Raw genomic sequence first — 27,711 nt, forward strand, 5'->3', positions numbered from 1 at the left:
TACATTTATAGTGCTATACTAAAATTTGTATACGGTTTAGTTGTTAGAATAATTACTTCTACGTAGAAATTCGCTTGATAATAACATTTTACGATAATATAATACAAGTTCATATTTTATTTATTTTATAATATTTATCTATTCACCATGTGTTGTATAATTTGAATATTTAATAGATAAATTGCTTTATATTTTAACAGTCTCCTTTTTTAATCATTTATACTGTAATGTAATTCTATTGCCGCCTTGTTTACATGTAAACAAGTTCACAAAGAACGTATTTAACATAATTTTATAGTAAAAGTATGTATGAGAGAAGGAATAGAATACTTAATATATTCACAGAATACCAAAGTATATTCAAATAATTGTAGAGAAACGTTCCTGTTAACAAATCTGCATAGTTAACAAATCTACATAGTTAACAAATCTACTTAAAAAGAACCGTCGAAATACCGTTTTTTCCCTCTTCTTTTGTATTAAATTTATATGTTAATGTAGTAAATATAACTGCAGTTTTAAAAAGTGAGGGTTCCTAAGGGACTTCTATTAAGCATGTAACATGGTAGCTCTTAATAACGATGTTCAGGATATACCCGTATGTGTTTCTGCTTTATGGATTGTCCAGTTCTGCACTTTGAAAGATTTACGAGGAAATGGTCTTGAATGCTGAGCACCCATAATGTGGTAAACGAGCTGTTATGTTCACGCCAAATGCCAAACATATACTAAAATTACGATTCCTGACTCTTCTCTACATCCTATATAACTGTGTCACATACAGATAGAATATTTCTTATCTACTGTGCAATATCTTCTCTTCCTTATTGTTGTTTTTCTACATATAAGACTTCCTTTATGTTCAATTTATTTTTTATTGATTCTGCGTAATGAATAATTAAATATAAATAGTCTTTCTTAATATTTTCTGCAAAGAATTCCCTTAAAACAATGCCTTCTTTTTGATGTAATAAAGGATAAAATATTTAAATTATTATCTTATTAAAAATTTCACACTTTATACGATATAAAATTAGGAATTAAAATTATATTGGAAACTTAAGTAGCTTTATTCTTAAAGGTATATAGGAATGAAGATATGCTGTGTTAGAAACAAAAAAGAAAAATATCTGAAACGTAAACTATTGTTATTTATAGCAACAGACTAAAATAAATGATTCAGGTATTGACATTTTGAGTAATGGGCCACATAGAGTGTCTCCTAAAAGAACGGAAAAAAAAAAAGTAATTTCAAAATATATTGAAAGATTTAAAACCAACTTTGAATGATATCCGTGATGATACGAGAGATTAAATACATTTAAATTTAATAGATTTGAAATGGTATCAAAGCATTCAAAGAATCTTCTTATATTTTTTATTTTATTTTATTTTATTTTCAATAATCTGCTAAACATGAAAATGATAAATGAGAAGAAGAATGCTAAATAATAATATATTTATTTTTTAAATGTATAAATTATAATTTTTTACACATTTTTAGAAGCTTGTAAAATAAATTAGAATTGAATCAGTTCTAATTACTTATTTAATTATGATAATACATTAATTTTACGTATTTTAAGTATATTTATACATATATTTTATACTTTAAGAATTTCTTATGTAACATTAATAAAATATTTATTTATTAATTATATAATATAAACGTCGATTCGCTTAGCTTTGCTATGTCTATTTAATGTATAAAACTTGTAGTAAATTATACATTAAAAAAATGATTAAAAAATAAATAAATATCTTAACTTCATTTATATTTTTATTATTCGTTATCAAACATTAATAAAATATTAATTCAACATGAAATATTAATAATTTAATAAGTGAAAAAAAGATTTCATTGCATATAAGTTACTTGTAAATATGTAATTATCTTAGGATACAAAATGACACATTTTATTTTAAATCTATTATAAAAAAAACATACTGAATTAAATACTTAAAACTGCTACATATTTAAATTAAATGTAATAAAATAAAAATTATAAATCGCTTATAAAAACAATTTTTTTTCCTATTTTCACATCTCATATTTAATATACTGTATATATAATTTACATTTATTTACAAAATATTTAATTATCTTTCCACTTTTCATTTTATTTTATTGAAAGTGGATTTTTTTCAATAAAATAAACTCTTATAAAAATAAAATAATTCCTTTTTTAACATTCTTATACTGTATTTGTAATAATAATAATAATAATTTAATAAGTTATATACAATACTAGTACATGAAACTATAAAACAAAATTAAAATGTTAAACCATACGTAAAATTTGAATATATTTATACGTAAAATATTAATAAAAACATTAATTTAGTAATTAACATATAAAATTGTTAATAAAAATTAAACATTTTATTTTTACTCTTTCTCTTGCCATCATTTATCTTAATAATTTCGATTTAATCAGAGAGAAAAATAAAATATTTTAAAAAAATAATCCTAAAAATATATAAATTATGATTTTAAAAATGTATCTTTATTTTTAATACTTTATATAATTTCATTCATCATTTTTAGGAAAGGGAAAAAGAAAAGTATATTATAAATTATCATACGCGAAGCATATTTAATAAATGTTTATATAAATTTTTAAGTCTTTTACACCATACATTAAATTCTACAGGCATAAATTTGATTTAAATCATTAAAAATATCACGAAAATTCGGATCGAAGTCTGGGTTTAAAGAAGAAAAGAAAAATTCATAAATCATAACAATATTCAGACGATTAGATTAATGATATAAAAATTGATGTTTTCATTATTAAAATTTCGACTGATTACAATAATAATTTTTCAAAAATTATAATAATTTCGAAATGATTTTTAAAAGATCGTAATAATATTGTAATAAAGCAATCATTATTTTACATTTAATTGAATTTTTCTTAAGCTCTTTAGCTTTAAAGTATCACTTTGTCAAATTCGGAAATCTGTTCAATCCCCCCCACTCCCGTCCAGTTGATTTTATAAAGTGTGCCATATATTTATGAGAATTCAAATCAGAAAGTGGTTTTACGTTAGTCACTACTACTATTCAAGAAGATTAAGATGTCTTGAATATTAGAAAAGGATTTATAGTTTCTGACGTTTCCAAACATCTAATTCTATTTAGTGATGGATTGGCCAATCACTCGCTCCAAATTTTATCATGACGATGACACTTATTACCTGTCACATCAAATGACAGGTGACGGTTCATTCTTACTAGTCCATTCTCATCTTTCAACCTAGCTAAGAATTAAAAGATTTTTGAATGTGTTTCCTTTTTTTCTTCTCCCTCTTATCAATGATAATCATTTATATACCACTCTTTATAATTACTTCAAAAAAATCTGTCTCCTAATTCCATAATCTAATCCATAATGCACGAATTTTTTAAAGCATTGAAAATTGATATTAAATTATTTAATATTTATTCTTTTATATATTGAAATTTATTTATTTTTAATTATAAATTAATATTTATTTTACAAATATGGAAATTTTTTATATTGTTTGAATACATTATAAATTAGATAAATAAAGAATTGGTACCTAATCAGGGATCAAACCCTTGTCGAAATTAAATTTAATTTCTTGTCCCCTAAATTAAACATAAATTAAAATTTAAATTTGTGTGTGTATTTTATTCTACTCAAATTTAAATCAAATATATCTTTGTTATATTCTTAAATATAAGAAAAATAAATTTGTCCACTGACTCCCAAATGACCCCTAAAAATATATCGATCTTCTAGATAAATCGATTGATCCCTTGGGGGTCGATGGTGACTAGATCGTGAACACCTGATATAAATGATTTCATATAATTGCGGTTATATTCTCTTATAGACGCATTATGAAATGATATAAACACAATATTCTCATAATTATAAGTATTTTATATGCATTTAAAAATTTTTATTGTGATTATAATTACGTATTAATGCAAGAAAAATAAATAAACTAACTATAATTAGAATTCGTTCATAATAAAAATGCACGAAATTCCTTTTATCCATATAAAATTTATATAAATTGCTTTACTTACTTGACTTTTATTTGGTTAATTATAAATTAATATTAATAGTTCTTTATTTTTTTTCTATATTTATAAAAATATTAATTTATCCTGTGTAGGACAATGCATTTAATTATACTTTACGTAGACTGAAAATTAAATAAATATATTCTGACTCCAGCATATTTTTATTATATTTTATAAATCCGGAAATGAAAAAAACTAATATTTAAAAAAAATCTTTTATTTTCTTTAAAATACATCATTCTAATTGTCATTTTTCATTCTCGTATATTTTATAATAGCATTTATTTTTATTCGTTTATCTTTTACGTCAAGAAAAATATCAATAATAAAGAAATACAGGTATAGAAAAGTATTCTATTTTGTAAATTACTGATTAAATTTTCATTTTATTAAGTTTATAAAACTTTTAAAATATTCGAATATTTTATATTTATATTAATTTATAATAAAAGCTTCCGTTTTATTAGTATTTTACTTATTATTATGATTGAGCTTTTGAAATTTGGTTTATAAATTTGATTTAATTTAATGAATGAAATAATTATAAATTTATATAGCAATTAATACCGTAATCATTTAATATCACCATTGTTGGCCAGACCCAACTCCATGACGAGCCTAGTAAAAAATGTACAGTACACACAGCAGAAAAGAACAAAGAATGACTATTTAAGTAAAATTATATTATAATTTCATTCATGTAATAAATTAAATGTTATTTAAATATAATATATATATATTTTTTTTACTTGAAACATTTTACTTGAATTGCAACATATACACTTCTTTATCAGAAGTTTTTAAGTAATTTGTTAACATTTAATTTCTGTAATATCCTTCGCCATAATCATTGAATTTAGATAATTCCGTGTTTATTTTACTTATGTTTTTAAAAATATTCTTTTTATCTTATCAGTTATTTTTATTTTGTTTATATTTCTTCAACCATTTTTACTTGTTTTCATGCAAGAATTGATTTAATCTTCATTATTGTTTAGTTTACAGATAATGTTTATTTTACATCACGTTTTTATATTTTATATATTTCTGTTTCGTATTCGTTATTCGTGTTTTACATTCTCGTCTCTCTTACAATTCGAAATGACTCATTACATCTGTGTTATAAAAATTAACTTATTTAAGAGATTTTTAACAACTCAATAAACAAATAAGTAAGCTAAATATGAATATATAAACGCATTTATCTTTTCTTTCATACGAATATCGGTCATTAAATCTTTAAAGTATTAGAAAACTTTCTTAATTGCCTTTATCTTTCCTTGCTTAATCTCTATCTTCTTTGATATAAAAATCTAACAATATCATTTGTAAATGTAACGATAATCTTATATAATACATCTGACAAGTTAGAAAGTTGAAATCTTTTAAATCTTGTAAAGTAAAATAATCGATATTAAAGCATTCTGTGTTAGAATCCATATCAAAAATCTCATTGTAGTCGTTATCTCTTAAAAATTGAGAATTAGATAATCTGAACAATCCACTAATTAAGTTTCTGAATAAATTCTTTAACAGAGTTGACAGTTTAGTAAACTAATCGCGTAATGACTTAATTTTATTGTACTGATAAATTATTCAAATAATTATTAAGTTCTTTTATTTTATTTCTATTCATTTACATAACCTATCTGGCATGTATAACATTTTCTAATCTTCTAGTTATTGCTACTTTTAGTGCTGTACATAAACACGATATTCCTTAACTACATTAAAATTTCGTGTAAAACAATCTGTTAAATTATCAAATAACATCGCAACATTAACTCATTTACTTGACTTTTTTATAAGTACATAAAAATATTCATTTTTTAAATTTTTATATCAAGGAAATTTGCCTTTATCCTTGTATCTTTCTGAAAAGAAATTGCTCTTATCTTTACACAGGTGAAGTATACAACAATCTTTAATAATGAAAAAAGTATAACGGTAAACATTAACTTTTTATATAACTTTTGCCACCATTTTTTTATTTCTTTTTTCATATTAAAAAAAAAGAATTGTAAAGTCAATTTTTTAAATATTTATTTTAAGAAGCATTAATTTTTTAAAAAATTTTTATAATAATATAACATATAAAAAGTCTATTAAATACTAATAAACAATTGATTTATTGTCGTTGTAACGAGTTTTTATGTTTATTATTGTTATTGTTATTATTATTATTCAAAAGCAAATGTAGTTGAAAATTGTTATAAAATTCCATTATAGAAAAGTTTTTAATCGTTTCAGAAATTAATTTATCTTTAAAATGATGAACAATCTTTTCTTATTGTTACCATTATTGTTATTATCATTATTATTATTATAAGTATTCCAACATATCTCGAGGCTCTTTCAAATATTCATCCATTTTTAAAAGATTTTACATTTTAAAAGCGAGTTTTTTTTCTTTAATATTTTTTAAAGTTTTTTTTCTAATCTAAATTTCGTTTGCTGAAGGGCATATTTCATTTTTCTACTCAGTTAAACCTCTAGACGTTTACTTTACTGGTGTGAATCCGTTGGCAGCTGGTAAGGAAGGAAGTCTTGTATGTGAAACTACTGGATCTCGTCCTCCGGCAACTCTTAGTTTCTGGAAAGACGGGAAACAAGTGCAGACGTTGGAAGAAGATATTTTGCAAGATGACGTCAGAACTAGGAGCAAAGTGACTTTTGTACCATCTGCCGAAGATAACGGAAAATATCTCCTCTGTCGAGCTGACCATCCTACTCTTCCCAATAGCACTCTTGAAAACGAACTGAAGTTGGATGTTCAGCGTAAGTTTATTTATTTTTTTTCATTTTTTATATTTCCCATTTTTTGAAGATACATTTTCATTATTTTTCTGGAAAATAAAAGTCTATACACTTAAAATTTATATATTAAAAAATAATAAATAAGTCTGGAATACAATCTGACAATTTTCAAATTTATAAAATTAAAAAAAAAATTAATTTGGAAACTATTACTTCGCAATATTAAAGCAATTTCCTGTTTAAAATAAATAGAAATTTTTATTATTTTTAATTTTAAAGCGATATAATACCCTAAATTAAAATATATTATTATGCTTTCTGTTTATAGATTCTATATAAATTATTAATATAATTTCCACAGATTAAAACAAAGCATTAAGTAATTTATCATAATTATAAAGTTTATGATCTTGAAGCTTATAGATTTCCATACTTTTCGCATGATTATTATAATATTGATGAATTGTGTGATATCTTATTCATAGAATACTGCAGTAATTTAGCTGTTTAGAATGATTATTAAACTGTATCTTATCCATTATAATCACACATACACATTAATAATTTTTATAAAATTTTTCTTGAGGTTTTCAATCCTTAAAACAGAATTTTTTAAATATTTATAACTGTAAATTTAATCGCTATAACTTTAAAAACTTTTCCTTTAAAATTATTAAATTTTATTTATTTAATAAATGTAGAAGTTAATTTTATAACATTTTACCCTTAAGTTTATTAGTTAATGTTATTTAAATTTTATTATAAAAATGAAAATTTTATTCATATTTAATTTTTATCTGTTATTTTTTTTATTTTTTTAAATATTATTTTCCTATGAAAATTTTAATTTAATTAGATTACTTATCATCATACGTTATAGCATCATTCTGCCTACAGATTTGATCGAATTTTACGGTTATATTTTTTATAGTACATTACCTATAAAGTTATAACCGGTATTACTAACAAGAAAACTTTTCATATATAGAAATATATACGTATAAAGCTTTAAAAAAGGCATTTCTCTGCATTTAAGTTCTCACGAGGAAACTTTTTTTGGGAGGAAGAGGTTATTGTAAGAACATTCAGCTCGGTTCAAAGCACTTCAAGCAAAGTAAAAGACAGACGATACGCAAAAAGTTTTGAATAACAATGTTCATACGATATACAGATTGGAAGTGCCTCGAAGGGAAGGAGTAGAGCAAAACGAGACGATGATGTTCCCCAGATGTAGCAGCCATGACAACTCTTTAATGGATTTTCGTTTAAGAAAGAACATTCGTAGACAAAAATCGATCAATGTACATATATATAAAAGATGTAGTAATATACCCCAACTTATTTTTCTTATATTACTATGTTAAAAAGAAATATAAAATTTATTCGAATTCAACGAAATAGAATTTCATTAATGAATATATTTCGTGGCTATTTCATTTTTTAATATATATTTTAATAAATTGGAAAAAATAAAATAAAATTTTCTAAAGAATTTTTAATTCGATAGAAGAAAGGAAGAAAATGTAAAATAAAATTCATAATTTGTAGTTGATTTCTAAGTTAATTTATTTTTATAATTATTGTTCTCTTTTTGGAAAGATGAAAATAATTAAAAAATTCTTTCGCATTCGTAAATTTTTATAAAAATTTTTGTTTTATTTAAATCAAATAAAATAATAACAAATGAAAGTTATTTAGATCATGTTTTAATAAATTTAACGCTATATAATATTACTCAACTAATTATTATCAAGTGGTTGTATTTTAAATTTAAAAAAAATGCAAAAAGAACTTTATAAATTTAAATAAAAACAAATTAAATTTAAAGAAATTTTTATATGTAAACCTAATTTACACGCTATTATTTACTTTAAAATTCAAGTTAAAAAATAAATTGAGAACATTATAAAATTGATATAAAAACAGCTAATTTTTGAAAGTTTCAACTTCTAATTAAGACATTTTTTAATATATTTTTTTGAATGTTATATATTAACATTTAAAGACTTAAACTTTTTAAAGTTTATACTCAATTAAATTTTATAACATTTTAAAAAATTCTTTGATTTTCTAAAAATTGAACTTTCACATCAAATTGTCTTTTTTTCCTGTAATAATGCAAGAGAGAATGCGTTCAGTAAATTCTCTCGAGTATAATACTACCTGCTTTATGATAGGTTGTAATATTCTTTCTATCTAAAACTTTTTAGTAGTTGCCCCATCGAATGATAGAAAACGATCGACCTGGGTACTATTGGGTATCATATAGGATTCTGTCAACTAGATATCTACAATAACATTCATCTACTATGACATATTCACAAAATCATTTTGTTTTTTCTCTAATTCTACAAACATTAACTTCTTAAACGAACACACGGATTAATAACACTGATTGATCGTCACACTAAACCGTTCGCATGTACTATGACGTTAGTTATTATTATTTATAGTTCTGACTAGCCGCGGTTCTGCGTAAATGACTCTTGAAGATTTTATCATGAACATGGTCAATGTAATATTTATGCAGCACTTGATTCCTCAGCAACAAAATTGAGTATAGTTTTTTTTTTTTTAATTCTTATTTTTGTTGGTTTAGCTCTCTCTTCGTATACTTTATCTACGTCAGATTCGGCAATTTATTGCTAGTAATCACACGACTTCATAAATTATGCTAACACTGAAGTTGCATGTCATAATTTCCAATTTTGATAATTTAATACGAAAATAGCATGATGGATATTTAAAATTTACGATACGTAAATTTGAAAGAGTTCTAGCGATTATCAGCCTTGTTTTATAGGATAATTATTTATTTATTTATTTTTATAAAATTTTAAAAATAAAATGAATGAAGCAATTTATTTTCATTCTCCCCTATTAATTTTTAAACGTTTTTATATTTTATGATGTTATTGTAAATTTTTTGTTAATGTTTTTATTCACCGTAGCTCTCAGATTTGTATTCGTTTATAATTAATTTTATTCTCTTCATCCTCTTATTTTATTTTTATCTTAATAATAAAATTCACGAAACACTGTATCGATACTCTTTATAATTGATAGATGCATGATTTATTTACAAACGATAGTTTCTTTAAAATATCTTATTTAAGACTAAAATTAAGTTTCTGCAAATTAGACGATAAATTAAATGTATATTAGACACTATACTTAAACAGTATAGCTCATAACATCTGCTTAGTTTACAGAAATTAACTATATTATGCAGAACGTCAACGTACAAAATGCATCATATACTGTTCAGTTATAAACTGTAACCCATTTCAGTTATAGTTAATATAACGTAAATCAACTATGTCTAAACATATGTTACCCTTAAGGTAGAACTGAAAAATATCTGTATAAACCAAGTCTCTGTAAATCTATCTTTGCATATTATAATGCTGTATTTTATGTATTTCTTAAAATAGAGTAACTGTTCGTATGTTTACACGAGCAATTATTTATTGTGACATCATCACAATATCGGGCTGCAATTTTTAATCATATTTTTAATTTATGTTTTAAAATATATGCTCCTCACCTCAAATTAGTATTGTCTTGCCCCTGTACATCATACTTTTCCTGTTAGCAATTGAGTCATGCCGGTCATTTATCTAACTCTTTCAGGGGAAAATTTTTAAATTGAAATAACATGGCTTCCTACCACCCCTACTTTTTCCATATGTCTCAACTTTTATCTATTTAACTCCTTTCTCGAGTTTAAGTAAAGACGGATAGACGGACGATAGTTTTTATAGATATACGATTTTTTTCAAATTGCGGCCCAATAACAATACTTTAATTATTAATTAATAAATATATTTTACGCGGATTACTATAAGTATGTCGAACGGTTACTTGCATTAGGCAAATTTGATATGGTTTTGCGAGTCTCAAGACACAACAGTTTACCTCATGCTTTTCTCCTTTACTGTCAAAAACTATTTGAAAACGTTATATAGCAATTTACAATGAAACTCCCCAATAAGAAAGAGAAGAAAAGTATGTTGTATGTAGTAATCTTGTTATGCAAAGATCAGATAGTATTTCATGCATTAGTAAGAAGCTTCCCATGAGATACTTTCCCTTCTGGTTTATTTCGAAAAGAGGAAAGTAAAAAAAAAAATTATTTTTACAAAAATTTCTTGATAAGAAGCTTTTGTAACAGATAAATATTGGTTCCATTTATGTATTTAAAGTTGATCAATACAATTTTTTATAAAGGATGATATTGATTTAAATGGATTATTTATAAGAGATACCATCTCAAACCCAACGTCTTAAAAATTCAATAATGGCTCGATCATCCAAGTTATTTCTACAAGAATTGACAAATTGTAAGTCTCTTATGATCTTAACACGAATATTGATTTTGATCGGAATTACTTTGTCTATTCCGGTCGTAATATATAAATAAGTAGCGTAGGTACAAATATTCTTCTAACGGTGTTTGCGGCCACGCTTTGATGTAATAACTAATATAATTAATTAATGCATAAACTAATATACTAATAACTTGTTAGTAATATAATTAATATCATTAATTATTTAATTAATTTTAAGAGACACATAAAAGGAATATATCTAAACGTAAACACTTCTTGATAAAATTTCTCCAAAATCAAATATTATTATTCATTTATGTCTACATCCTTATTGTCAATGTAATTCTAATCATCTTGAGAATATTGCTATTGGAAAGAATTTGTGTAATGTCACCACTGAATTTCTTACAAGTCGAGTTAAATTCCAAACTAGAAGTGGTATAAAGCCTATAACCGTATTAAAATCACAGAAAGAATGTCATTATTGCTGGAGGATGAATTGTAATATTATTGACCTTAAAGCTCTAGATTTTAAAAGGTTGCGACAATCTCGTTTTCAAATAAAAACGATGCTGTCACTTAAAATAGGTTATTACTGTTTTCACTCCAAGTATACCCTAAGGTTGCATTCCTTAATTTCTTCAACAGAAAGTTTCTTTAAGGAAAAGAAAACACTGTCATAAACATTCTGTTTCTTTACTTTTTTATATTAATCATAATCATATCTCTCCCTTATATTTATATATATATATATATATTTATCCATTTACAACCCACATGATTGTATTTTAAAAATAACATCAAACATTGTATATTTATTCTCTTCTGTACATACGTAATTAAATTTTAAAACTGCATCATTATCATCGATATAAAATAGAAGAAATGGCTTCGTTCTTTTATCTTTATTTTCTAAAATAATCTTTTAATTAAAATTTCTATATTATTTTTTTAAAATCCTATTAACTTATCTGTAAAGGAAACAACTAAAAAACATTAAAATCAATTATTTTAAATACGATTTTATAAATTTAAGTTTGAAAAAATAAAATCTAATAAAATAAATTTTAGTCGTAAGAAGCAGTATTAGTACAGAGTTGAAGTTAAAGAAAATATATTACATTAAAAAATCTCATTATTTATAAATTATTATTATTATTTTTTTAATATAGATGAAGAATTTTGTCATTGCACTTTATCACAGGACATAATTTAGCATTTATTATTATTATTTTATTATTATTTTTTTTATAATTTTTATTCTTTCGCTGTAAACAATGAAGTATTATTTATGAGACTTTTGATGTTATAAATAAAGAACAGAATAAAGACAATTTAATTAATGGAAGAAGAATAAGTGTTGATATTGTTAAAAGATTGTTTGAAACGTATTCTTCCACGCAAATTAATTAGGATTAAATTAATGAAAAATTACAAAGGCATTTATGATCTTTAGTTTTATTCAAGTAAATCTATCGATTATATTAAATTAACATTAATTGTACCATCATTTTTTATCTTGTTTGTATGGAAGATATTTAATTAAGATTCCTCTTTGTTTACTTGTATAATAAATCTATGCTGTTGCATCATTAGCGTAATCAACGATGCTTCTAATGCTTAAACATTTTTAAAATGTTTCTCCTTGTCGCAATTTTTGTGTATAAAATATTATATTTAACTTTAAAATTATCTAATTTTAAAAAATATATAAATTAATTTAACATATTGTAGATCATTCACTGTCACTTTTTGCTTTGTTTTTATAACAAATATATTTCTCTTTAGATAAGGCAATATATGTAATAAATCTTACAAAAATTCATTAAATTTTAATTAAAAAATATAATTATGTTAAAAATAATTTAATTTAATTATTTTTTTCTCATTTATTTACATTTATACTTAAATTAAATCTTGTAATTACAGTGATAAGTCGTGTCTCTATGAGAGCGTGTTTTAAATATAAATATAAATACAATAAATAAATAAAATTTATATAAAAATATACATTATTTTTATTAGATAAACCAACACATTTATCTATTTATATTTATATTTATATAGATAGATAGATACGTCTCCATTTCAGCTTCGATCGATAACGTATAACTGTATAACTTATATAGTTTTAAATTATATATATATATATAAAATTCGAATTAAATAAATAAATATATATATATATTACAGATTCTCCGATTTTGCGATTATCTCTTGGTGCAAACATTCAACATTCATCTATCAAAGAAGGTACAGATGTTTACTTCGATTGTAACGTGAAAGCCAATCCGTGGATAACAGATATAGGTTGGATATTTCAAGGCATGCCTTTATTAACCAACCTGTCAAGTGGTGTCATGGTTAATAATCATTCATTAGTGCTACAGAAAGTCACGAAAGAGCACAGAGGACGATATCAATGTATAGCAACTAACAAACAAGGAGAAGGTCAGAGTGAAGTTGTAAAGCTCGAAGTACAATGTAAGTAATTTCTGGAGGAATTTTTTAAAAAATATATTTAAATAGCTAATGTAAACTGAAGTTAAGTTTTTTTAAAGGAATATATATATATATATAGATTTTATCTTGTCAGAAATATTTTTATTTTTATTTTCCGTTTTTACATTACAACGGAAAAAAATTGCATTTATTGATTACAATGAAATAATACGTCCAAAAAGAAACTAGAAAAGTACTATATCTGTTTTATTATCCATTTTAAAAGAATAAAATGGCATGATATCGTGATACTTGTAGTAGGAAGAAGAAAGAAGGGATATATCGATAGTATAAAAAGTCATAAAAAATACAGGAAAAGAATCATTTTCGAAAAGAAATAATAGGAAGATGTTAAAAATTTCTTTTTCCCCCCTTTCATTTACAAAAGAGCGGGGGAAAATTCGATTTTTGTCATCTCCAAAAATCATTTTCCGTAAAATGATTGAAAATAAGAATATTTTTTATCTTAAATTTCTTTATTTGAACGAGTGTTTAACTTATATATATTTGTATAAAAATGGGGTGAAAATACTAAATGCTTCGTTGTAACTCTATTATTTTTGAGAAATATTATCTGGTATTTATATTTTTAAACTTTATATTAAATAATACATTTTTGAGAAAAAAAAACACATACGCATACACAGCTTTCTACACTTTAACACTGTTAGCAAGACTCATTTTAATAATTGAGAAGGTGAGAATCCTGTCAAGTAAAGATGTTCATCAAAGTGGATTGTGCAGAAAAGAATTACCGTGTTGTCAAAACTGCTTATGTTTAAGTAAACATTTACAATAACATCTGATAAAAATGCGTGTATAATCTAAAAGATTAATACCTTAGAAGTTGTGTTTACTTAACGATAAAATTCGAAAATACTCTTCGTTGATTTATATTTTTTATGCGTATTCTAAACTAAATGATATGAATATAAATATCAATTTATGGCTAATGATTCTTGTAAATAAATTGATAAGAAGAATTTTATTAATTTTTAATGTGATTTATACGTCCATTCTGGAAGTCGATAGTGTTTAATATATCAAAAATAATATATAAAAGAAAAAAGATACTTGAAAGAATTATTCCAACCTGGTCCATGCCTGCTGTTCTTTATGAGTTTTATTACCAGAATTCTTTCAGTTTAGCAAAAATAGAGAACAAAATGTGACATGAAATAGTTTGAAGAATGAGGAAGTTTGGATAACATCAAAGTGATCGACACTGTAATTAGGTTCACTTGTGTAGTTTGTTTTTATAACATTACACAAAGTTCTCTTGTTTTATTTTATATATAAAAGTTAACTTTAAAGATATTAATTTTAAAACAAATTTTAAACGTATACAAGAAAATAATTATAATTTTTAGTTTTTTTATTATTCCATTTGAAAACCGTTATATTTTAAATTTATTTTCTTTTTTTTCCTTGAAAACTATCGACAGAAAAGAAAGTTTGCATTGTAAATTATCGAAGTAGAAAAGTTAAAATATGTAAGAAACGTCAAAATTCCAGATGAAAAGTATTTAATAACGGAGATCACGAGTTGAAAAATAAGTTACAGATATGCTTAATTTCCAATACTTTAAGAGTTAAAATTTAAATATTAAAGAAAGGATGTCGGAAATAAGTTCCAGCATTGCAAACTCTAACATTGAAAGCGCTGAGAAGTCGACAGCTGGTTACCTAAGTGTATTGGAGTAGTAATTTTCCAACAGCAAGTGAATTTCTGCACAACCATTAAGTACTCCACTTTCTATCTTAAACCAGAGTTGTGCTTTATTCACCCCGACATTCATTTATTAACTGCAAACCATTTCCTTTTATTGGTTACAATTCTCGCTTTTACAATAATTATACTCTATGTTTATATATTTAAATCTTTAATACCAACCATTATTATATTAAAAAATACGTTATATACTGTACATATAATTATATTCTTCGATATAAAATTCCCTTATGTACATATAAAATATGAAACTTTTATTATATTCTGTTGGGAGTGATAAGAAGAGAAGCTCCTGGGTAGAAAAGCTACTGTATTAGCTTTCTCTTCTACCTTCCAGCAACTTGTATTAATAATGTAACAGTAAATAGCTGATGCTATTTTCCGACAGATGCTCCCGTGTGCAAACAACAGTACGTTGCAATCATGAAATAACCAAAGACGAGCCAACTAATGTCACTTGCGAGGTCGAAGCTGATCCAACAGATTCCACGTTTCATTGGACTCTCAACAACACTGTGGATGACATTGATGTTCAAACATTATTTGCTAATGGGACAATGACGATGATAACTTATATTCCTAGAACGTCATTGGACTTTGGAGAATTGCTTTGCTGGGGTAGAAACAGCGTTGGAGTGCAGAAGTACCCTTGTGTCTTCAGAATTAACGAAATAGGTAAATATACTTATTCTTTTTAATTATCTAATGCTCCTTCTAATTATTTAATAAGTATAAACCAACTACCTGCTACTTATTATTGCTTCATAAATTAATTATCCTTCGCATTCTTAATTAAAATACGTCTCTAATTAGAGATAAATATTTACGTTACTAAAAGTAGTTTTGTGCTTACCTTTTATCAAAATCTTAATTTAAAAATAAAAAAAAATAAAATAAAAGAGAGAGAGAAAGAGAAAATACTTATTAATTTGTTACGATTTACTCTTAATTCAATTTAATTACAAAGAAAATATATTAAAGTATATATTATAGTAATTTAAGAAATATTGTTATACACGAGAGTAAACGCTATAGTAACTGTTGTACATGAGAGTAATTGCCATAGTAACTGTTGTACACGATAGTAATTGCCATAGAGAATATTACACAGTGGTTATTATACGAATGCAGTAGCCGAAACCGGATATGATGGTAATTAGATCTATCGCGCATGAGATAATAAGAGAACAATTATCATAGTAATAATTGTGTATATTTTAATTGCAAGAAATATGTGCTGTAAATGATTATATTCAATAACAAACTTTTAATTTATTCTGATTTGTTTTTGTTTGTTCCTTTTTTAATTGTAATTATTATACTTTTCTTATTACATGTTTTTCTTTTTGTTTATATTATTTTTATTTGAATTGATTTGTAATCATATTGTGTTTTTTAGTGTTAGAGATTTTTTTGTGAACTTCTTGCTAGATATTGGATTTTTTTTCTTCTATTATGCAATGTTTTCTTTTGCATTTTTTGCTTTTCCTTCCTTATTTTATTTTTATTTATTTGTTCGTTTATGCTTTATGCTCTGCTTTATTTCTTATTTATTGTATCGTGTTTATTTTTTCTATATTAAACAAAAACACGCGAAAAACATCGAATGACAATAATTCAATCTGGAAAAAATAATAAAAATATTAATTAAGATGAATAAAATATAAAAATTATTTAATTTTAAAAAAAAAACTCTTGACGTTTTTTTCGATAAGAGACAAATAAAAATTTTATCAGAAAAACTGGTTACAAAATATATTTTAAAACATAAAAATATTCGGCCACAATAGCTAGATAGAGCATATACTTTCTTAGAAATATATTAATCTTATTTTTTATTTTTTTAACTGCACGTTTTGTATTTTCTTGTAAAATTATTACACTTTTAAATCAACCTAAGCAAAACAACTGTCATGTTCTTACAATAGACATGTTCTTATACAGCCAGTGACTGTAAAGCAAGTAAAACGGGCGTGACCACATAGTTTATCGTTGTTGCCACGACAAGACTTACAAGTACGTCATGTTAAAAATAAATTTTCTTTGTTACACTCCATTTTGTGTACCTTGATCTTGTACTAAAAGTTATGACAGGAATTTTTCGGATTCATTTCCTTAGGTTACTGTTATGTATAATAAAATATAATAAATAATACGTGCCTTTAGGTTACTTTAACGTAAAGGGAAATATTTTATTTGATTTTTAAAAAATATTCTCTTTAATATTAAATTCTTATGCACTCTGTACATGTTCTAGTTTTACTCTTCTTTATATACAGTAGTATTATTTTTTTCTCGAGTTGCTTTCAAACCTTCTTAAATTTTTAATAATTTATTTTCCCTTTTCTTTTCGAATTCATCACAGAACTATTGGCAATGGACTGGTTTTTTTATATAATAGGTTTTTTATGTATTTATTTACTATATATTAAAGTATTTGTATGTGAAATTTTTTCTATTTTTTAAAAGGTAAATTTATACTAAATTGTTCAATCCTATTTAAATTATTTTCCTGTATATCTTAACTAATATTGTACTGAATATTAAAATGAGCTTTTTACGAAACGTTTGAACCGAAAGTTTTGCTATATCATTTATTTCTAATGTAATATTTAAGAGTAATCTTCATCTAATACGTTTTCATTGTTTGCAATGATTGGTACTGTACATACAATATTGCTCCTTCAGTTCCTTAGCATATCTGTATATAATCTGCACCATTTAATATCCTTTCACAGAGAACGTAATATTGATTACATAAATTGCATTATTAGGCTGCAATTTTCAAATTTTAGACCTGTACGTTTCTACTGTTGCCTGTCTATCAGGCTGTCTGACCTTCGTTAATCTCGAGAACGTCTTTAGATAGATGAAAATCGAGACCGGATATGAAACGACTAGGGGGTGGGAGGCCGCAATTAATTCTATACGAACGTCTGGTCTGGACCGGAAGTCACGTTATTTTAATTCAGAATTTTTCCGAGAACGAATAGATGACTGGCATGACTCGATTGTTTTCAGGAGAAGTATGATGTACAGGGGAAAGACACTACTAAAATCGAGAATAGATATGGAAAGCTTAGGGCCTGAAGTACCGATTAATTTAAATTAAAATATGATTAAAAATTATATCATTGTGATGATTTTATAGTAATATTTTTATAATAGTTTTTAATAATAATAATAATAATTTTTATTATTTTTATATTTTTTATATTTTTTATATTTTTTATATTTTTTATATTTTTATATTGTATATTTTTATTATTTTTTATAATAATAATAATTTAATAATTTTTTTTTACTATAATATAGTAAAAATATAGTATATTTTTATATTATATATGCTTTATAAAGGTAACAAGTGTAACATAACTGTGGTTTGTAATATATATAGTTCGTATTTATTTTAATAATATCATGCTATTTGTATACTAAATTTATTTTAATAGCTTCGTTTGGGTCGCGACCCCAAAGGAAGTGGCGTAATTCGACAACAGTGAAATTTTGTACTACTATTTAAACGAAGTGGCATTTTCAGCATTGACTAGTTTTACATTCGAAATGTCGGTCAACTGTGGAAAATGTTGAAGATGCCCTGTACCTAGGGTTACAAGACACCTAGGGATATGAGTCCTTCCAGAAAAATACTGAGATGATTCAATTCCTGGACATGCAGGATGTGAATTTTTACTTTGCCAGTGACAGGAACACATTTAAAATGTAGAAAAAGGAAAAGATGCTTTATTGCAGGAACAATTTTTAGAATAAAGTCTTTTTTCGCTAGATGGCAGTCGGAAAAAATCCGGGAAAATCCCGAAAAACCGAGACCCTACCTACGTTCCGCAGTATCAAATATTCAGCCAATATTTAATTCTTTGTGGAAAATAAACATGCACATCCATTCATTAGCATGCATATTTTCTCTTTAGTCTTTAATAAATAGTTATAAATGATAAAGATAAAGTATATATCAAATAATTGTTTAAGAATAAGTTGTTTTTTGATTTATTACCAGTCAGTGGTTTTATTTGTACAGTCCAATCTCGAAAATTTGACACATATAGGACCGGAAAAATGTCGAATTAAGGAGATTAGCGATTATTGGAAATGGAGTAAATTTAATGGTTTACACATTCGGGTAGAAAATAAGTATATTTGTTTATTTTCACGTTATTAGTAAATTGCTATTCTATATATATATATATAGAATAGCAAGAAAATATGAGAGAACAATAATTTTGGTAGCCTAAGTTGTCGAGCCAAACAATCTTTAATATCGTGCCAAAATTCAAGTTCGACGTTTAGTAGGAAAACGTTGAAATTTAGTAGGAATTGGAATTTAAACTAGTGGAAAGCTTGTCTACGACTTGGCAACAAGCCGGTAATACCAGAGTGTCGGATTACTGGACTTGTCCAACTATCGAACGACCGGATTACCGAGACTTTGGTGTATATCTATTTTATATACCTACAAACCAGATGTTGCGTAAAATTTTCTCGAATATAAGGTGGTTTCAATTGGAAAAAGTTTAAGAAGCCCTGTTTTAATGTAATGAAATCAAATAAACAATCATTTTAAATGTTTAGACACAATGCTAAAGTCAAATGGTGCTGAATTTCTAGACTTGTAAAATATCTTGTATAACGTGATGTACTTTCGATTTTTTGAAATCTCTCTTTATTTTAAAAAATATCAGAAATAAGTAACAGAGAAGCGAATCGACTTTGCCAAAATTAAATTCTAACCGCTTGCTTCACTCAATGTCATGAATATGTACCATAGGTTGTATTATTCCAACCAAGCAATAATATCCTCCTGTTCATGAATGTTGAATTCTTCAAAAATCTATTTCTACACATATTCGGCTTCAAAGCAAATATGTAAACGGGATATATTCTCACTTTATGCTAAGAAACTAACCGTAACAAAATTCAGCAGGCAGTCAAAAGAAAGAAAATATTGACAAACAAAACTTTTGACAGCCATAAAGAAAGTCATAGTTTATTTTAGGCATACAAAACGAAAGTCTGCATTCGAATTTTCGTAAAGAATTACAATAAATTTACTTTGATCAATTCTACTGGAATAATAGAAAGTGAAGCTTATCCTTGCCTGTAATTATCTATCAACTAAAGAAAAACAGTAGATTGGCCATCACTTTTATACTATTTATTAAGCCAAAAAACATGAAAATTTGCACATATAACTACAAAATACTATCTCAAATAGTACTAAACAAACATTTCTATTCAAAATCTTAATATAGATGTATTTACAAACCAAAAACAAGACGAATTACTACGCATAATCTATCACAACTCAACGAATTCTCACACAGAAATAAATTTGAAGATCCTTAGACAGTGGAATTATACAGGAAGAAACATATATACAGTGTTTTTCCTGTTTAATGTATATTATTTACGTAATAATAAAATAAAAACACACGAAATAATCGATATCATTTTAACGCGTAAAGTTTATGAACGGTGAAGTTGAAACAAATAGAAACAAACGTAGATTGAAAAAGCCATCATTACTTCAATAGCTTTGTTAAATTAAGGTTAATGGTTTAACTTGGCATTCCAAATGCCAAGAGATGCTTAATGATAATTAAAAATAATGGGTGGTCTATAATTAGTGTTGGATCCTTTCTTTCTCTGACTGAAATATGATTATAACAGGATAAGATTTATTTTATATTCGCATTTTTCAGTTAAATGTTTTGATAATTGAAAACCGTAATAAAATATCTATTTTAAAAATTACTTTAGCTATCCATTTGCTAATATTGTACAGGTAAACTTGAATATTTATGAAAGATTCTGCACAATTTATTTATATTCAAACACTCTTCAGAGTTTCTTTAATTCATTTATATTCTTGTTACTTGAAAATTCCTTTGCTTCCATTAATATTTTACATACATTAATTAAAACCACTACAAAAATATCCTTAATAAAACTTTTTACAGTTTAAAATCGTGATATTTAACCATTTTTTCGGTGACTTAAATTCACTATTTAAGCTAAATTTAGATTATATAAAAGATTATTTTAATTTTTATTTAAAATTCAAAAAGAAAGCTAAATCAAAAATAACGAAACGTTTATTTTTCCTGTGTTAAACATAATTATATATGTTAATAAAAAACAAGACAATTAAAAAGAAATGTGTGAATTCAGGTGTCTAAGTTTGTCATTAATCAACTCTTACTCAACTTCGTGCTATTATTATTTATGTAAAATGAGATTTGCTATATATAAATATATATTTTTTTTTATTTTTTCTAATTAAAAATTCGCTACACAATTAATTTCATTTTTCTTTTCATTATATTTTTCGCCACTGCTTGCATGTAGAATTTTCTTTTTTTCTTTTTCCTCTTCTTCTTCTTCTTCTTCTTCTTCTCTCATCTCAGTTTTTGTTCCTCTGATTTTTCCATTCCTGGATCTCACGCTAAGATAACCATTAACAATTACCTTACGCTATCTTATCTAGTGATATTTTTATGAAACTTTAGCGAAATTTTTTTTTTTATTATATGTATAAATTTCAACAGAAAATGTTTATAGCTAGTGTATTAGTGTTAATACAGTCGGAAGTTTATTAGAATGCGATGAAAAGTATTTTCTTTTTTTTTCATTTTTGAAGAACGTGAGGCATCTAAAAAAAGGAGAGTAAAATTAAAATTTAAGTATTGGAACATTCCGAAACTATTGTTTAGTGTTCTTAAGAGCATTGATGATCTGCAGAACAGTGCGTGGGTATCGAGAGAATACCTTTGAGGAATAATTGTATCTGTGGTGCAATTAAACAACGAAGTGAAATGCGTTTGAAGTTGAAAGTGAATGAATGGATTGAGCTATTTCGTTGTTGCACTCGTGGGATTTTGTCAGTTAATACGGCAAATTGTGGTTGTTTCAAAAGGGATTTCCGTTTAATTTAAACACTGCTAACAAACCGTTCTCTTGCTTATAATGTTAGGTCGTTAATTAATCGTTGAGCTGTGGTTTCTTCCTTTTGCTTACTTCAGCATTAACTACCTTTAATCATCTGTAACTCATAAGTAGAATCTATCGATATCTTGGCGTTAAAGTAGTGTAAACAACTAATTTCCTCCTTTTCATTTAAGGATATTGTAAAGCTTTCTATTGAAATATTATAAATTTTTAAGAAATTTGTTAATCTAATTCTGGATACATTAATTTTAACTGTAACTTTCATAAACATTCAATTCTTTAGAGAATGAACGAAGTAAAACAACAAGTTTCATTTTTAATGAAGTAGAAATTATATTAGAAAAGTGTAATTAATATTCCGAAGATTAATGTTTGCAATTTATAAATTTTTCACATTTTTGTAACTTCGTAAAATATAGATTATCTCTTCGTATAATAGATTTTACGTATTTAAATTTTAAACATTTTTTTCGAACTTTTACATTTAAAAATATACAAAGAATGTTTATTCAACTGTTTTTCTTGTACATTCATTCTTTTATTTGTAGAAAGTTAGAAAAGTTTTTACTTGCTAAAGAGTAAAGTTGTGTCTCTAAGGGAATAGATAAAATAAATCAATATCTAGTCTAGTCCAAAGGCACCTTTTCTAGGTTGTAAACTTTTACCGACTGTTTGTTTATTGCCATTATTGTGAGATGTTACCTATAGTTTTCTGATTTATATACGAAGAAACATACTTCGAATTTTTTTCTTATCATAACTTTTTAATGGAATCGATACCTTGTACTTTAAATCTAGAAACAACAAATTCGACTAAGTTTTTAAAATAATTTATCTAAATACATCATAAAATTATATACGTTTTGTACGTATATGCATCTATTTTATTACTAAAACTATTTAAATATCGAGGAAAAATAAGGGGAACAAATGTTCTAAAGTCTGCAGAGTATACAACTCCACCTTTGTACTTCGACCAAACCAATCACTGCCTACGTTTCAGCACTTTAATCCCTGGTAAGACCAGATATCTATTGAATGGGGGGACTGAATGACTTCACATCTGTACTAAGAGCGGTAAACTGTACCTTATCACTGGAAACCTTGCTTTCTCAGCTTGAACTATTCACCTCATCTAACTCATCTACTGTCTACAATTACCTCCACTTTAAAAAAATTTACTGGATAAACCTAGATAAGAAATTAAAATTTTCTAGAAGAAAATAAATAACAGGAAGGAGGAAAAAAAACTTATAAGAAGCCAGTTTTCTTAGCTTAGTAATTGAGGAAATTAGCATAAATATTCTTTTTTCTCACACAGAATTAGGAATCTGTTTATTTTTTTTAAATAAAATTATTTCTGTTTATATAAATAAACAAAAAAATATATAAATTTTAAAAAAATACTCAACAAATTAATTCTAACTTTTACCTTCATTAAATATACAAATATATATATAGAATAAATAATTTTGTAAGTAAACTGATCGATATTTATTTCTTTTAAGAAATATTTTTTCTTTATAAATTTTTATCAGAAAATCGTTTATAGATTTTTCCAATTATCTTAATAACTCGCCATTATTTAAATCGAAAAAATATTTTTTTAATATTTTATTTTATTAATAATTATCTTGTCGATATGCTACTTTGATTCAATATTACTTCACGGAAGGGGGGGGGAAACATAATAAATTTTTTTCTTTTTCCCCCCTCTACTCCGAAAATTCGTGATTTAATTTTTATTTTATTTCTTCGATAAGTACTTGCCGAATTATTTGTAGAACTTTACTGCAATTTATGGAATTATCGAACGGGTTACGTCGATCAAAAGTTAGATAACCGAACAAGTAAGTTAACTATATTTGTTACTTTCATTGAACATTCCCCATGTTAACGATAAAAGGAAACAGCTAGTAGGAATTTTCTACAAAGAAGATGAATTCTATAAACTAAAAGCAAGCATTTATTGACAATATTTCCAATAATAACTGAATTCTTTTCATGCTCCATTCGATCTACTCTTAAGTAAATGACTTTTCTTTAATAGTTTACGCTCTACATTTGTACTGTTTAACTTTAAATAAAGAGATTTTTTCTTTTTAATTATACATTTATAGAAACAAAAATTTATTCCGATTTTATATTAAAAACATTAAAATATAAAATATTTTTACTTCTTCCATTAATAAATTACTAAATTTGTAATTTAAAAAGTAAACTTCTTTGTTTATAAATGAGAAAATATAAATATAATTTTTATATTTTTATATATAAAAATACATAACAGCATTTTTTCTATAAAAAAAAAATAATTCTTAACAAATAGGGCGTGACAGACAGATACTTCGAAGAAATTTTAGAAATATTTCTTTAAAATTATGAATTTAGAACAGGACTTTTTAATTTAAAAAAAAAATTAAATATTTAATAAATAATATCAGTAAAATCTTAGAATTTATTCCATATATTTAAAACAATAATTAAAACTATAAAATTGAAAATTTCTCATATCAACAGCTTTAGAATTTTAAAATTTTCTCTAATTAACTAAATTTGACTTAATTTCTGCCTTAGTAAACTTCAATTTATTATGCTATATTATAATTTTGTAGTTCCTGATTGATAAATATTAATTTCTCTAGAATTTTAATCAGCCAGTTACGTATCAAGGAACACTAAATGTAGTCAGTTTTAATAAATAATTTCAATTACAGGTAGTTAGTCAATCAGTGAACACTAATTCTTCTAGAAGATCGCTAGAATTTCGATGAGAGACTCGTTCAATCAATAAACACTAACTTGTAGAAGCTTTAGAATTTCAATGAGTTAGTAGCAAATTAGTCTTCTGGAAGTGTCGTAGAATTGAACACTAATTCTTCTAGAAGTGTTTTACAACTGAACATTAATTCTACTTGCAGTATACCTTAGAATTAATCACAATAATTTATTTTGAATTTCTCAGAATTTAACACGCTTTTTATTAACTTTTTTTTTCTTTTGTAATTTCTTTTAATTTTATATAATACAATTTAAAATTAAATTTATAATTATTTTCCTTAGATATAATCTGATAGATTTTAAAATATATCAGGTGAAAATGTATTTAAATATCATACACTTTAAAATTCATCATATATATATATATATATTAAAATTTTATTTATGTATATTTAAATAAATATAAATATATAATAGATTTTATATTTAAAATTTATTTTATCGGGATATATTTAAAATTCTAACAAATTTAGAATTGTTTTTGGATACAAAAATATACAGTAAATAAAAAAATTTATTCATTTATTATATGCAGTTGGCTTTTTATATAGCGACCACCCGATATATCGTACAATTCTGTTGGTCATTATACATAAAGAATTTCATATAGTGAATTCCTGATATAGTGAATGGTTTTTCGAGAGTTCACTACATCGAGTCAGTTGTATTTAAGAATAAAATCTAATTAAATAATTTATATTTATGACTTTAAAAATTATTATTTCAATTTATAAATGATTTTATGTATTTATAAATTTAAATGAATTAGATTTATGCCCTTAAATATATAGGAATAAATATAATAATTTAAATCGAAAAAAGAAATGTCCGTGTTTTTATGTTTTCATATATTTTTTTTTCTTATTTTTAGTTCTAGAATTTAATTGATATTATCTAATTAAACACATTTAATTTAATTTAATTAATCAATTTAATTCAGCTTGAAAAGATCCGATTAAATTTAAATATCGTTTAATACATTTACAGTTGAACTTTTTTTGGGGGGGAAGTAGATTATTAGAAGAATTCTTAAAATTGAAAAGCAATTTTTCTAGCTTAAAATCAACCTTAAGAAAGTGTCAAAAAAGTCACAATTAATCTTAGAACATTTCTCACAATTGAGCTTCAAATCTTCTCAACTTCTTTCTTAAAGAGTTGGACTAAGAGAACACACGCTTGAAAGAATCTAAACAAACTTTCAAAAATAAATTCCCGAATTTTCCACTTTATTTTTTTTTTTACTTTCTAATTATTTTTTTTTCTTAACTACAAAATTAATAATAATTTATTTTTAATCTTTATTGAAAAACTTTAATTATTATCACGCTCGATTTAAAATTCTACTGAATTGATTTTACTTAATTTCCACTTAAAATTAATTGATTTTTATTATGGTTATAAATATAAAATTAAACTGGTTAATTCCAATTTAATGTTGTGAATTTAAATGTAAAATTCTTACATATATTTTTTACTTAATTCTATAATAAATTTATTCGGTTTAAACTAATCACGGATTATAAAAATGACGGGTAATGTTAAGGATATAGAAACTTTCTTCGCGAGATTGAAAGATTTTGCTTATATGTATATATATATATATATATATATACAGAAAAATGTGGAGAAAACTGTTTAGCAGTATAACAAGAACGTTGCTTCTATATATAGCAGATTACACCGTTGGAAATTTCTTACATCCTATTTGTTTATCTACAGAAAAAGTAGCAAAGTAGATAGATAGTCACTCATATAACCATGAGACTATCTTTGCTATCTGGGTATGAAATTTCTAGTTTTCTTTCTTCACACTCTATAGTTATTGATCCTTATGGAAACATAACATCAGCACAATGTCAAAATCACCAAAAGTCAAAAATGTTTTTGGTGAAATATGTTCTACACGCCGTAAATATTTCTGAAAGAAAACATATTTCATATAAAAAAATAGATATAATTTACTATTAAAAATATAAACACATTTTTATCTTCTCAATTTTACACCATTGTTTAAATTTATTCATTGAAATTTATAGTTATAGTTAAATGAATAAATTGATTTAAAATATCAGTTTTACTTAAATAAAAATTTTAAAATCCACTATTTTATAAAGTTTTGAATTAGAATCTTTAAAAATTACTAGAAAATTGTACAGTAAAACTTATCATATTCAATATTTTAGCAATTATTGTCCTAGTGAAGTTGCCTATGTATAAATAGATAATTTTTTTTTAAAAATATTACAAATTTTTCTCAATTTTATAATGAGAACTAATAAAAATATTTTATTCTTTTATATTATGAAATAATTATTATGATGTATAATCTAGTTTAGCTGTATAGTAAGAAATACAGTGAGAAGTTTAAGTATAGTGATAAATATCAAGATAACATGTTTTATCGTTGTTCGCATTCTCCCAGTTGCTTGTTCAACAAGAAGGAACAATAGAATTCTGGTACTGCAAACAAAGTTTAACACGAAAAATACCTGTAACAACTTGGAAGAAATATAAGTCTGACTGTCCCAAGTGATGCATATTTATAAGTCCAAAGTTAACTTGACAAATATTTTTAAAAGAAA

At 24.5% G+C, this 27,711-nt stretch overlaps 1 protein-coding gene across 1 annotated transcript in view; it reads left to right on the forward strand.

Moving 5' to 3' along the window:
* LOC136984771 (carcinoembryonic antigen-related cell adhesion molecule 5-like) overlaps window positions 1-27,711 on the forward strand; it is a 165,187-nt gene that overhangs the window by 103,207 nt on the left and 34,269 nt on the right. The window contains exons 5-7 of the mRNA XM_067281897.1: window positions 6,545-6,838; window positions 13,342-13,636; window positions 15,771-16,057. Of these exons, the coding sequence (XP_067137998.1) occupies window positions 6,545-6,838; window positions 13,342-13,636; window positions 15,771-16,057 (876 nt within the window). The remainder of the gene's footprint in view (window positions 1-6,544; window positions 6,839-13,341; window positions 13,637-15,770; window positions 16,058-27,711) is intronic.

This window comes from Centruroides vittatus, unplaced genomic scaffold (genome assembly GCF_030686945.1).
Source record: "Centruroides vittatus isolate TY-2023 unplaced genomic scaffold, ASM3068694v2 contig_927, whole genome shotgun sequence".
Lineage (NCBI taxonomy): Eukaryota > Metazoa > Arthropoda > Arachnida > Scorpiones > Buthidae > Centruroides > Centruroides vittatus.